At 41.8% G+C, this 14,285-nt stretch overlaps 1 protein-coding gene across 2 annotated transcripts in view; it reads right to left on the bottom strand.

The window, feature by feature from the left end:
* JAK1 (Janus kinase 1) overlaps window positions 1-14,285 on the bottom strand; it is a 237,098-nt gene that overhangs the window by 48,500 nt on the left and 174,313 nt on the right. For both annotated transcript variants that reach the window (XM_038000953.2, XM_007978453.3), the window contains exon 2: window positions 2,406-2,488. In XM_038000953.2, coding sequence (XP_037856881.1) covers window positions 2,406-2,411 — 6 coding nt within the window. In that variant the 5' untranslated portion in view covers window positions 2,412-2,488. The remainder of the gene's footprint in view (window positions 1-2,405; window positions 2,489-14,285) is intronic.

Raw genomic sequence — 14,285 nt, 5'->3', positions numbered from 1 at the left:
TATGGCAAAAGGGAGTGTTCCGAAGGTAAAAAAGCAGAAACATTTGGTGTTGGATACATACGTACCTCTCCCCTGCCCCTTCCCTTCGTGGAAACCAAACATGTCAGATCTTACAAGAGATGAAACCATGGAAAATAATTAATTATGCATACTAATTAATGAATTGTAATTCATTAATTATGTATTTTTGAAAATATGGTCAGACCATATTTTCAAAAATCAGAATAATTTTAGACATGGCCTGAATTTATTTTCTCCGTTTGCGCCCAGGTCTGGAACTAATGATGTTAAAGGACTGATTATTAATTACCAATTCTGCTGCTATTTCTACTGGAATCATGCAGGCTTTGAACAGACTTATGGCAAGAATCAGCGTTTTAATTTCATGTCCATCTCCCACTAAACAGCAAGCATGGTGAGGGCATGAACCATATCTTATCTCTCTTCACATCCCCACCTGAGACAGTGCACACAAAATGGTGACCAATTCATGTTCGTAAGTCACTTGGAAGGGCCATAACAATTAATGAATGGAGCCCGGTTCCTATCACCCCAGGAGGACCGGCAGGACCTTGACACAGCAGCAGGGCAGGAGGAAGCCTTGCTTTGGAACAATTAGAAAACCCTGGTGAGAAGCTTGCAAGTAAATAATTCACAGAAGCACCCTCCAAAGGGAGGGCAACTAGGGCCAAACAACCAACCTCAGCAACTTAGCCTTGGGCAAAGCCAGAAAGGAGGAAAGAAACAAGGGAAAGTCCTACACATTCTTTCTTCTTCTTGCCCGATACCAATGGGCTACAAACTAATTCGCTGACCCCACACTCCTACTACTTTCTTCCTGTCTGCCAAGTCAACCTTCACTCAAACCCCTAATGTCTCCGTAACACATATCAGACCCTCCAAGGGCTTCCCATTAATCTACAGAGCAATTCTGAGACTCTGAAACAGAGCCCCGCCACCTTCATCTGGCCGGCCAGCCTTCCTTGCCTTATCTTCTATCACTCTGAGCTTCTTGCTTCATGCTTGAAACCCACAAGGCTGTCACTGTTACCGTATCCTCCCCTACCCAATGCTGCTTCTCACCCTCCTGCCTTCACTCACACTGATTCCTCTACAGGAATATCTTTCTACCTTATCCCTTGCATGGCACACTTAAACTTTCTTTAGAATTCAGCTCAGATATTGCCTCCTGCAGGAAGCCTTCTCTGAACCTCCATCACGTTCCCTAAGGCCCTCGCTTCTTGCTCCTAAACTTTTCCCACTGCACTAACCACAGGAAATTTAAGCATCTTACTCATATGCCTATCTGTCTTTCTCTAACTTGCACATGCTGTGAGTTCTTTGAGATAAGAACTGAGTCATCTGTCTCTACATCCATAAGAAACACAGAGGCTTACACATAGTGGGTGCTTGCAGAATGACCCAAGGAGGCTCCCCCAAACAAAAAAAGTCATACAGGGCAGACAGCAGTCACAGTTCTCTTCACCAAATTCATTTGTTTGGTCTATTAGCTCCCCTGGTGAGGAGAGATTCTGAAAAAGAGGGACATTAACCAGATATGCCTCAACGCTACAAACTGAGAGGTTTTCAATTTTAACTCTTAAATTTCCAAATAAATCTGAAGACCAGAATCTTCTGGAAACCAGCCTGAAAGAGTAAGTTCATAATTTACCTTGAAATTCAGATCAACAAGCAAGACCACTTGAAAACCCGGCACTAAACCCCTAACCCCATCCCACATTGAAAAACTGTGATGGAAAACAGAGTAGCTAAAAGCCTGCTTCATAATGTAAGATAAATCTTTGTCCTTGAGATTCTTTATAGATGTGACAGTGGAAGAATCCAAAGACAGTGTTGAACCCTTTAACTCTAAGGAAATCATGTAATTATATACTTAAAAGATGTGACATTTTTTGAAATAGGAAAAAATCCAACTGACAATGTCCAGTAGGAGAGGACTCACTAAACAAAACAGGCAGGACTACTATGTGGCTGTCAAAAAGGATAACATAAAGCTGTATGTGAATCAACACAGAAAGATGCACAGGACATTTTGCAAAGTGAAAAAAGCATAATACGGATAGTATGATCATGCATATTCGCAACATGTATAATATGATTATGCACATGCATATTAAAATCTGGAAGAACATACAATAAATTGTTAACAGTGGTGAACATCTAGGAGAGATTATAAGGGAAGTTTAACTTTTACTCTGTACCTCCTATACTTTTGTAGTTGGGATTTTTTTTTAACCACCATACTCAACATTGGGAATGAATAAATACATCAATTTTAAAAAATTAAAGGCAATAGCACCAATAGCCCTACAGCCTCAAGAACATGGTTTAGTTTTTTTAAAGCCAGATATTTTCCTTTTTTAAAAATATGCAAATCTACATACCTGCATTTATTCAGCTGTCCAGTGTTCCCCAAGAAGCAGACTGGATTTTCTTCTCTACTTTCCAAAGCTTCTTCAGAAAAGAGCTAAAGACAAAAATTAATAAATCAGTGGCAGAGGTAATTGCATCTGAAAATAAGAGGGCATTTTCATTAAGGAAGCAGCCCAAACCATAAGCAGGCAAGAAAAAGCATTTGGGAGGAAGAAGGAAAAAAACAAAACAAAAAAATGACCTAGGACATCAAGAGGACAGAGAGACATCTTAGGGTGCAAACGTCAAAGAGGATACTAACTTCACCTCATCGAGAAAGGAAGCCAGGGATTTCTGGTTCCTGAGATGGAGTGTCCTGTCCAATGTAAATGAAGATTGTGTGCTTTTTCCATCAACAACCCCTCTCCTGATTCTGTGAACAATAGTTTAGGACATCCAAAAACGCACACTTTAATTTCTCATTCCTTCTAGAATTACCCTCCCCCAACCTTGTCTACACACACACAGAGCTTTGTATTATTTCAACAGCTTTCCTTGTTGCTTCTCACAAATTCTTTAACAGTAGAATCAAATTATTTTTGCAAATAATAAGCCACCAACCTTGGTGCTTCAAAATTTGTTCTCAAATTAACAGTGATTATCACCTCAGTTTTCTGCCTGGCCGCTCAACACATTTTATCAGAATCCAGTTTTAGGAAGAGCGCAGTCCCAGGCATTACAGGGCAGCAGCAAAGGGGGAGAGGGAGATGGGTTACCTCTGAGGCCACCAGGCCAGCATCCCCACACGGCCTTACAATAGGTTGGAGACAGCACAAATGGAAACACAAAAGCAACCTAAAATCGATAGTGTGAGTGTGTCAGGATGCTGTTAGCTCTGGTGACTAACACTGGCAAGGGCTGGCTAGGGAAGGCTTTCTGCAGTGGGTAAGACTAAGTAAAAGTCATGATGGAAAGCCTGGCAGGGGAGACAAGTATGAATTTGATTGTGATGACTTTGATTTGGCTATTTTGGTATGGCCAATTTTAACAAGATTAAAATCATTACACGAACGTTTTTTAAAAATTAACATAATCAATTGTTTTAATCACGTGAATAAACACCCTGCCCTGCCTCAAAACAGCAATTAGAAACTAGCTACATGCTAATGACTTGCTTCTGCTCAGAAGCAAGACTTCAGATGCTACACTTAAGAGATTTACTCTTTCAACAAGTATTTTCAAACAGCTCTGCAGAAACTAAGCTAATTCAAAGGACAAGAGCAATACGGTCCCTGCCGACGTGGAGCTTATAGTCAGTAGGAAGAATGGAATCAAACTAACATGAAAGAGGTCATTACAAAGAGCTAAAATGCTATGAAGAAAAAGTAGAGAACATAAAATAGAGGGAATGTGATCTGGTCTGGGGCTCAGGAGGGAAGGGACATTGAGCTAAGATGCAATGGATGTCCAGGGAGGTGGGGCATGAAGCCAACAGGGAGATAGCAGTCTCGGCAAAAGGATCAGCATGTGTTGGGGAAAGGTCCTGTAGCAGAAAGGAGCTACGCTCATCTCTCCAGTTGCTCGAACAGGAAAACCTCACAATACTCCTTTTTACACTTGGGTACCCAACAGCACTAGCCAGTCCATAGGCAGTGCTTGCTAACTGCATGTCTGGAGCCTGTCTACCCCAGGTTTCCCCACAGCACACGGTTACCAGCTGCCGAGGATCAGAGAAAACTGACCAGAGGGGAGTACTGAAAAGCATGCCTCAAACCAGGAAAGGGTCACAACTCAGAGCCTTTGAGGAGAGGAAAAGACCTGTAAGTTCCACCAGGCCAAGGCTCCACTCAGAAGGGCTACCACATAAACCTTTTTAAAACTTACAAAGGTGTTTTGTTGTTGTTGTTTGCGGTTCTTTTTTTTTTTTTGAGACGGAGTCTCACTCTGTTACCAGGCTGGAGTGCAGTGGAATGATCTCGGCTCACTGCAACCTCTGCCTCCCAGGTTCAAGCAATTCTCATGCCTCAGACTCCCAACTAGCTGGGACTACAGGCATGCACCACCACACCCAGCTAATTTTTGTATTTTTAGTAGAGATGGGGTTTCACCACGTTGGCCCAAGATGGTTTCGATCTCTTGATCCACCTGCCTCAGCCTCCCAAAGTGCTGGGATTGCAGGCGTGAGCCACTGCACCTGGCCAGAACTTACAAAGCTTTTTAATATGCACCATCAGACCATGTGTTACTTCAACTTAGGAGTCATGAACTTCTCTTAGTCTCATGTAAGATTCAAGGATCCAACTAAAATCACTAAGATTCTTCTAGAACTAGAATTCTACAAAAACCAGTAATCAAGGAGAGTTTGGTTTTCCAATCATTCTGTCTCTTCTATAAGTAATACTACATTGCAATCACATTATACCTAATCTTCAAACTGACCTCCAGTATTATTGAACAGGGCAGTAAAATGGTATACATTTGTGCTGCTTAGCCTAGAGATTAAACTATTTGAGAAAACAAGAGTAGCAACAGAATTTCTAGACAATATGCATTAACTATGATGCTTTTGAATGCCGATTCAATAACGACAAAGTCGCTACTCTCAGGAAACTGTCATTCTGGTGATAAAAATAGAAAACACCCACATAGCACTTAGAAGACATGGCAGGCACTGTTTTAAGCACTTTAAACCTAAGGCTGCTGATCCACTTTATATGAAATGACAACTGTCCTCATTCAGGATGACAAGTGGGTTTTTTTTTGTTGTTGTTGTTTGCGCTACAGCATTTGTGTAATGGCTTCATCCAAATAATATTTCTTCTAAAATAAACCAGACAATGTGATCTAGCTGATTATTTTTAGAGCAGGTAGAAAAGGAGCAAGATCAGTTTATATTAATAAACACTTCGGATAATTCCAAGAAATAAATTCAAGTTTCTTGCTGCAATATACAAAAGGAAAAATCATCAATGCTAGAAAGATTCACCAGGAGCAATCACAAAATACCCTTTAAAAAGAACATGATTCACTGGGTTCAATTCCCAACTCAAATTATAAAGAAGCTTTAAGAACAGGAAGGACCAGGATGAGTAATCTGAAGGTTTTTGATGATAGCAGTGAATTCTTCCACCCTAATTTATTTATAAAATTGTCAAGGATTTGAGGCCGGGCGCGGTGGCTCAAGCCTGTAATCCCAGCACTTTGGGAGGCCGAGACGGGCGGATCACGAGGTCAAGAGATCGAGACCATCCTGGTTAACACAGTGAAACCCCGTCTCTACTAAAAAATACAAAAAACTAGCCAGGCGAGGTGGCGGGCACCTGTAGTCCCAGCTACTCGGGAGGCTGAGGCCGGAGAATGGCGTGAACCCGGGAGGCGGAGCTTGCAGTGAGCTGAGATCCGGCCACTGCACTCCAGCCTGGGCGACAGAGCTACACTCCGCCTCAAAAAAAAAAAAAAAAAAAAAAAAAAAATTGTCAAGGATTTGAAAGAAACTACCTTTCTTTTCATGACAAAGGATTACTTTTGTAGCTCAATTTTGTAGGTGCTGCTTTACATGAAAAAAAAAATCAGGGAAATGTTGTGGGTTACTCAAATTGCTTTAGTTTACCCCACAGTCTTATGAAAAAGACAAGTATATCTGATACTTTCTCAACGAGGGAAAAAATAAAAGAAACAAAACACAATTCTGTGGGTTGGAACAAAGCCTCACTGCAATAGATAAAATGTCACAAGTTTTTCCAAGATGCAAAATTCCAAAAATCTGTCTGAAAACACTGGAACTCTCTTCAATTTTCAAGGGCATCTTTTTAAAGACTGGTATCTGTGCAAGGGAAGAACATACATTTTGGATAGTGGACAAAGAAAAACAGACTATTTTAAAGTGCATAAGTATGATCATCAGAATGAGACCGCTTTGGCCAAGGGCCACTGCCAGATTTTTACAGTCAAAAACAGACTGGTTGACGGTGAAACTCAATGACAAGAATTAAAATACTATGGATATCTCATTGTTTTCACTAAAGAAATCATCACACCTACAATGAATTACTTTGTGTTTGCCTTAAAGGAATCAAACCTTTTGATTTCTGAAGTAGAAAATGAAAATAAAATGTTGATGAATTAAGGTACGAACTCAGAGAAATCGAAAGAAAAATATGAATTTTAAAATGCCCTGAAATCAGGTTCTTAATATCTTAGGAAATTTTAAGACTAAAAATGTTAAGCCTTAATAAACTATTTCAGCAGGCACCAGTCTTAACTTTGGTGAGGAAACCTATTACAACAATGAAAACTACAGGAGGACCAGCATTTTTTTTTTTTTTTTTTTTTTTTTTTTTGGTCTTTAGTGCTTTATCCTCAGCACAAATTAGGTGATCAAGAAGTATGTCCAGCAACAGCTGTAAATGAAAGATGAAGTACAAAGTAAGCAACATTATGCAATGAAAAAAAAGCACAGTAATCCAAGGTGTGTAGGTTCCCACTGACTCTATACTAGTAAGTGTGACCATGAGCAAGTCATTTTCATCTGAGCCAGTTTCCCTACCCATTAGCCTAAGAGGAAACATCCTGCCTAGAGGGTTGGTGCAAGGATTAAAAAGATCTGTTAAATGAGAAGTTGAGGCAGGAGGATTGCTTAAGCCCAGGAGTTTGAGTCCAGCCTGGGCAATATGGCAAGATGCTGTCTCTTTTTAAAAACAAACAAAGAAAACTTTCCAAAACTCTTCATCAAGTACCTACAATGCCCTTTTTGCAAGAGGCCACAGACGTATAAGTGTCCAAAAAGGTATTGATGCAATACAAAATCGTCTTATGGCAGAGGACTAAAGTGGGCTATGAATCTGCTTCGAAGAGCAAAGTCTAAATAGGGATTCTGAGCAAAAGCCTAGTTACAAATCAAAGCCCCATTTCATAAAGCTCAGATGACACAGCAAAGCAGTAAAGAGCACGGGCTGGAGTCACTGCAAACTGGGTTTGAATTCTGGCATCTCCACGGACTAGCTGTTGTAATCTTAGGCAAGTTAGTTAATTCCTAACCCTCAATGTTCTTGGTGTAAGTGGGGAGATAAAAACAGCATTTATCTCACTGGGCCATTAAGAGTTAAATCAGTTAATGCATATAAAGTGCCTAACAAAGTTTAGCATGCAGTAAGCACTCATATTTTGACCGTAATTTGTTAACTTGATTACAGCTTGATGAAATATACAGTTCCAGTCAAGGAGAAAAAAAAAAAAAAAACAGTAGCTACTAAGCATTTCAATATCTTGTGCCTGGAGTTAGGCACTTACACTTAATTCTCATAAAAAGCATGAGAGGTTTTAGGCTAATCAGCGAGAGTGCCAGGAGCCAAACACGTGACTCCTGATTCCAAGGACCCTGCTCTTTCCACAGCGGGGAAAAACTGCTCTGAACTGTTCCCATCACCAACACCACTGTCTTCTCTGGTTTTTTAGTACTTTTCATAGTCTAACAATCACCCAGGAGACTGATCTTACTCCAACACCCTTCCGTAGACTGAAAGAACTGTCATTTTAAAAATCACTGCAGTGCCCCAGCTTTTCCTGTGTTCCTGCCCACTACTAATGCTCTGCCCTGGCACCACTGCCACAGTGTGAGAGGAAAATCCTAGCAGCATGTGGACAGGGAGCCTTCTAACAGCCTAACCTACACAACAAGCCAGGGAAACTGCCAGTGGCTTCACACCCATAAAGCCACGGAAAATGACTTGTATCTATTGCTACCGGAACCCCACTGCCATGCCGAGACATGGAATAACAGTTCTGATTAAAGCATCACAAGATACTGTAAAGCTGATGGATTCCAGCCAAAAGGACGACATCATATAAATACAAAATCTGCTATTTTTCCTGTCAGGAAGTCAGAATTATGGCTTTTCTATATGCCACTCCTGCCACACAGAATAACTCACTTCTAACTATAGCAGCAATTCCAGGAATACCCCAGAACCGTAAGTGCTGCTTCATTTACAATAAACTAGGGATGATTAAATAATCAATGCCAGCTCAATGGTTCGGTGCTTCGCACTGCTCCCAACGAGCCTGCATTCAGTGAGAGACAGTTTCTGATAAAATACAGTACTTTGCTTAAAGTCAGTAAGTGTCTTCCTAAAAGCCACATTGTACCAAGAGACTTTGTTACTTTTCCTTTTTTAAAAAAAAACTTTTTCTTCTTTTAAACTGATTACCACTAATACATCCAAAATGTGACTAAAGAGCAATGAATATAAGATTTAGCGAAGCCATCCATATCCTTACCCCAGGGTCAAAGGCTTGGTGGCACAAATGGACACTCAAAACATGGGGTGGTGGGGAGAATGGCTTGTCTTCATAGTATGTGCTTTTGTGGGGGGTTGGGGGATGGAGTCTCGCTCTGTCACCCAGGCTGGAATACAGTGGCACGATCATGGTTCACTGCAGCCCTGACCTCATGGGTTCAAGTGAACCCCCTGCCTCAGCCTTCCAAGAAGCTGGGATAACAGGCACACACCACCACACCCAGCAATTTTTGTTGTTGTTGTTTTTGGAAAAGGGTTCCCACTATGGTACCCAAGGTGGTCTCACACTCCTGGGCTCAAGCAATCCTCCCATCGCAGCCTTCCAAATTGTTAAGATTATAGGCATGAGCCACCTCGCCCAGCCACAATATGTGCTTTTTAATCATTTATCCCAAAAATACTTCTGAAGCACTTGTGCCATCGCAATAAAACCTTGCATTTATATACACTTTATGGCTTAAAAAGGGCTTTCACATCTATAACCACATTCGAGTTTCACAGCCCCTTCAGATGAGAAGACTTGGCTAAGGCGTTCCCACGGTCAACTGGCCAGTGAGAGGTGAGATAGGTCTCAAACACATTTCTCAGCTCTAGCCTCACTCCCCTTTCCGTTTACCACTCTGCCCTGGGCAAGGTATGGGACTTAAGGGAATCCAAAGAAGTAACACATATGTAGCTGAGCATGCCAAAAGTCTTACAATCTACTGACAGCTGGGAAGACTAACATATACACAGGAACCCCAGGGAAGAGGCTATGAGGGCATGCTGAGAGACAGACATTAAGAACCATGGGAGTCAAAAAGAGAGGGCACAAGGGCCATGCTTTGGGCTGAGAGAGGATCAAGGACACAGGAATCTGCTCTCAGTTTTCAGAAATGGTGAAGACTGAAAAAGAGAGAGGAAAGGTACAGTGTTCTTTTTAAAAAAAAAAAAAAAAAAAAAAAAAAAAAAAAAAGGTCAGGAAGAAGGAAAATCACAAGGACAACTGTACAGGAAAGAGTATGCAGACCAGGAAGAATCACGCAGGAAAAAGGCAGACAGCAAGGAAAGGAGGGGCGGCTGCAACAGGAACAGAGCCCGTGTGCAAGCTTCTTCCCATCAATCAGAAAGAGGCCCATGTTCCAGCCCAGATCCACTAGGACCTGCCTGGTCTTGAGCAAGTCTCCTAACCTCTCTGAGCTCAAATCCTGCATAATGAAAAAGTACTAGATGCCCTCCAAAGTTCCTTATAGAAGCAGTGAAAAGCCTGCTCTTGGAGTCACCCTAACCTGGGTCCAGATCCCAGCTCCAACACCCACGGTCTGAGACCTTAGGCCAGTTTCTTAACCTCTGTTGAGTTTGTTTCCTCGGAATAACAGAAGTATCTACTTTACAGGGTTGTTGTGATGATTCAAGATTTTCCTAAATCTCTTAATGCTAAAATAAAATGCTCACACTCACTAGGAAATCAGTTTTCTGTGAGTATACACAGGGCTTTTAAAACGCTTAAAACTGAAAAAAGAAACAGAAATAAAACAAACCCTAACTTACAAAGGTATGAAACCATTTTGTGCGGCACCTAACACAGCTCATTTTTTATTAACATGTATTTCCAAAATGTCACAATGTAAAGACACAGAATCTCTTGCTGATAAGCCATCTGACAAAGCTTGAAGGTACCCATAATTAAAAGAATACACAAGAAACAACCCTGAATCCTTCCACCCCTTGCTAAATCTTACTATTTGTGTCTACCAAGCATTCACCTACTTCCTCTCACCTGTCACATACTAAGTTCACTTAGGGCAGACAGCAGTCTAACACGGTTCCTGTATCCACTCAGTGTTCTTGGGTATAATCAACAGAAACCAGCTCTGCTTACCTAAGGGTAAGGTGAGTTTAAGGAAAAGACAGACGGACAGAGGAACAGCCTGATAAGGACACCACTGTTCGCACAGCCTCCACCGGTCACCAGCCATCACCAGGACTGAACTCCCAACTCTGCTGCTTCCATGAATGATCTCAAGCCACCTCTATGTTTGCACCACTCCCTCCAAATTCAAAGTCCTGAGAAGGAGGCATCGAAGAGGTTGAACCTAGCTTGCCCTCAGTTATGTGTACGCACCTCCTTCAGTAGCAACAATGGGAGACCACTCTAGAAACAAAGGGTGAAGGTTCAGATGCTGGACAACCCCCCAGATGGCAAATGTCCATTCCAGTTTATGCACCACAGGTACTCAGCTATTGCCTCAAAATATGAGTTAGGAGAGAAAACAAAATGAGGCCGGGCACAGTGGCTCACGCCTGTAATCCCAGCACTTCGGGACACCAAAGTGGGTAGATCACTTGAGGTCAGGAGTTCGAAACCAGCTTGGCCAATATGGTGAAATCCGGTCTCTACCAAAAAATAAAAATAAAAAAGTTAGCCAGGCGTGGTGGTGGGTGTGCCTGTAATCCCAGCTACTCAGGAGGCTGAGGCAGGTGAATCGCTTGAACCCAGGAGGTGGAGGTTGCAGAGAGCGGACATCATGCCACTGCACTCCAACCTAGGCGTCAGAGCAAGACTACGTCTCAAAAAAAAAAAAAAAAAAAAAAACCAGAGGAGATCTCAAGAAAAATCCTTCTCTACATGGCCCCCCTACACTTGGCCGCCTCAACCAAAAAACTGTAACCACTTTTATGTTCAGCTTTGAAACTGCCCTGCCAACAAAGACTCCAATCTTAAACTGCTGGCAGAGCTCTCAGTGAACCCTATACGCATAATGAGTAATGCACTTAGTCTTCACCAAGGTGGCAGCAGCATCAGGGCAGAGCAGGATTGGCAGGTCACCATGGCGCCTCCGGAGCCACTGTGCCACCTCTCACTCCTCCTCAGTCTGCCCCAGTTTCCCCTAGCATTCAGCCAAGAATCCAGTTAGGGTTACACATCACTGTCTGATATCCTAGGAACCTATGCTGACAGCCATGCTTAAAACAGCTTTCAGTCTTTTTTGACCATGATCCACAGTAAAAAATATATTTTATAGTATATATGTGTGTATATGACATGTAAGTTTCACAAAAAGATATTGATCCTTACTATGTGCCATTCCCTCTACCTTCTATTCTATATTTTCTTACATTTAATATATTTTTAAATGCTAAACAAGACCCACAAAACAGATTTCACGGCCCAGTAAAGATTAACAGACTACAGTTTGAAAAACACTGTTTTAAAGGACCCAACAAGGTTACTGCTAATCAAATTTACCCTATATTTGTTTTTATTTCAGCAAATATAAGAAAGTGAATATAAAACAGTGAGACATTGCCCAGCTGAATATGAAACAGTGAGACATATTTCACCTCAAACTTCTTTGGTTACCAGAAGATTCCTTCTCTTTTCCCACAATGTGTAGCTTATGATGTTTCAATACAAACAGCCGGACTGAGACCCACACAATGCATATTCACAGTCTTCATTCCACAGTAACCTTCTCCTCCCAGAAAGCTCTTCAGCTGATTACCTCCCACAGCCATATAATGGTACCACAAAGATCAAGAATATGCAGAAACTATACCCACAAGGCATGGAAGGTCTATTTTTAAAATTCTGCCAAACCACTCTTATTATGCATGACTTATTCCCACAGTCCCAGGTGTCTAATTTCATGATCACATCCAGGGATACTTCGTACAACCTAAAGAATTCAAAATCCATTCTGTGTACCTTGCAACTGTGCAAATTTTTCAATGTATTTCATGGAAACAATGGTTATCATGAATGAAGAGTTCAGTGTATGCCTATCAATGGGAACTACTCGGCAATGGGGAAGCTATCCAAGTCTTGGAGATATAGATGGTAGATGGGTATCCTGAAATAGGTTAGGAGTCTTTAATTATATTTCTCTATCAATGAATTGAAAAGGGTGATCAGATGCAGTTATTCTTTCTCAAGATAAATGCTCCTTTTTCCACTCTGCACATAGGAAGGCAGTCTCAAAGACATTTTTTTGCATCCTTGAAGCACAGTTCAGAGCATGTCTACATTCACAATTCTTTTACAAACAGCCCTTGTCTAACAGACAACACTTGAATTTAGCCAAACTGGCATCCATTTCAAAGTACCAAACTATTTAGTGGCAATGCCTGGTCTTTCATTCCACGTAACTTTTCTTTTGGTTTCTTTGCGGGGGATGGGATACACTACAGACTCCAGCCATGGAGCTTCTTTTGTCTTTCCTTCCCGGGAATAAAAGTGTAGAAAAAGAAGACTGGAGGACTGCAAGACTTCCTAGCAATTAGTGGAGGCAAATATTATGGTAGGATGTAAATGACTAATTGGGCTAAATATAACTAGGAGAAATAACTCACTTGTTCCAGGACATCATTAATTAAGTAAAATTAACAAAAACACATTGTGTAAAGCCTGCGAAGCACAGTTCAGTGACAAAAAAAGATATATCGCCAAAGAAGAATTAGCAACCCAAGCACGTAGCAAGGTAATAATACCTGACTGATTGCCAAACACAGGACACACCCAACCAAGGGAAAAGAGCACTTCTGGAGAAGGTGTGAGAGTGGGGCTGGTGTAGTGAGTTTGATCGGATCCAGAGGACGGCAGGGAGAACCAGCATGGTAGGGTTGACTGTTCAGGTTCAGGAAAACCTCAGCCCTGCCACTTAGTAGCTGGTTTTGAATAATTTTTAACTTTCTTGACTGTTTTCTCATTTGCAAATAAGGAGAATCATAATTATTTTACAGGCTTATTTTAAACTCTTGGAAAAATATACACATAAACACAGTAGGAAAACTGGCTCACAGCAGGCTTGCAATACTACTACTATCACTACGAAGAAGGTGGGATACAAACAGGATGAAAACAGGAGCTGAGTGAGGGGAACATTCCAAATAAGGGAAAGTTGAAGAACTAGCAAAAGAAGGAAAGTGGGGTTGGGCATGATGGCTCACGCCTGCAATCTCAGCACTTTGGGAGGCCGAGGAGGGTGGATCACTTGAGGTCAGGACTTTGAGACCAGCCTGGCCAACATGGTGAAACCCTGTCCCTACTAAAAATACAAAAATTAGCCAGGTGTGATGGTGCGCACCTGTAGTCCCAGCTACTTGGAAGTCTGAGGCAGGAGAATCGCTTGAACCGGGAGGCAGAGGTTGCAGTGAGCTGCGCCACTGCACTCCAGCCTGGGCAACAGAGCAAGACTCCATCTCAAAAAAAAAAAAAAAAATGAAGAAGGAGGAGGAAAGCCGGAGGGTAAGGCACTTGACTGAAAACTAAACAGGTTTGTGCAGAACCGAAAAAGATGAGGTAAGGAGGAAAACTGGGCCCAGGTTACAAATGCCCCCCTAAGGAGTCCAGATTTTCCTCTGAGGGGACACTACCTAAGGAGAACCCAAATCCCCAGATTCATGTGAATTCCTCAGAAAGAGGAAAGTCCCCAGTATGTAAAGGTGTGCTACGTGGGGTGGGGCCTCCCACACACAGGAGATGATAGGAAAGGCATGGGCACAGGACACCTGAAATTCAACTGTGTAAAAGTAACATCCTTCTTTTTAAAGATTCTTAATGAATCAGCCACTTTTTGATGGATATATAGGCACTATACATTGAGAAAGGACAATAAAATTTAACTGAGCAAACAG

Source organism: Chlorocebus sabaeus, chromosome 20, assembly GCF_047675955.1.
Source record: "Chlorocebus sabaeus isolate Y175 chromosome 20, mChlSab1.0.hap1, whole genome shotgun sequence".
NCBI classification, from domain to species: Eukaryota; Metazoa; Chordata; class Mammalia; order Primates; family Cercopithecidae; genus Chlorocebus; species Chlorocebus sabaeus.
This window is presented reverse-complemented; position numbering and strand designations above follow the sequence as displayed.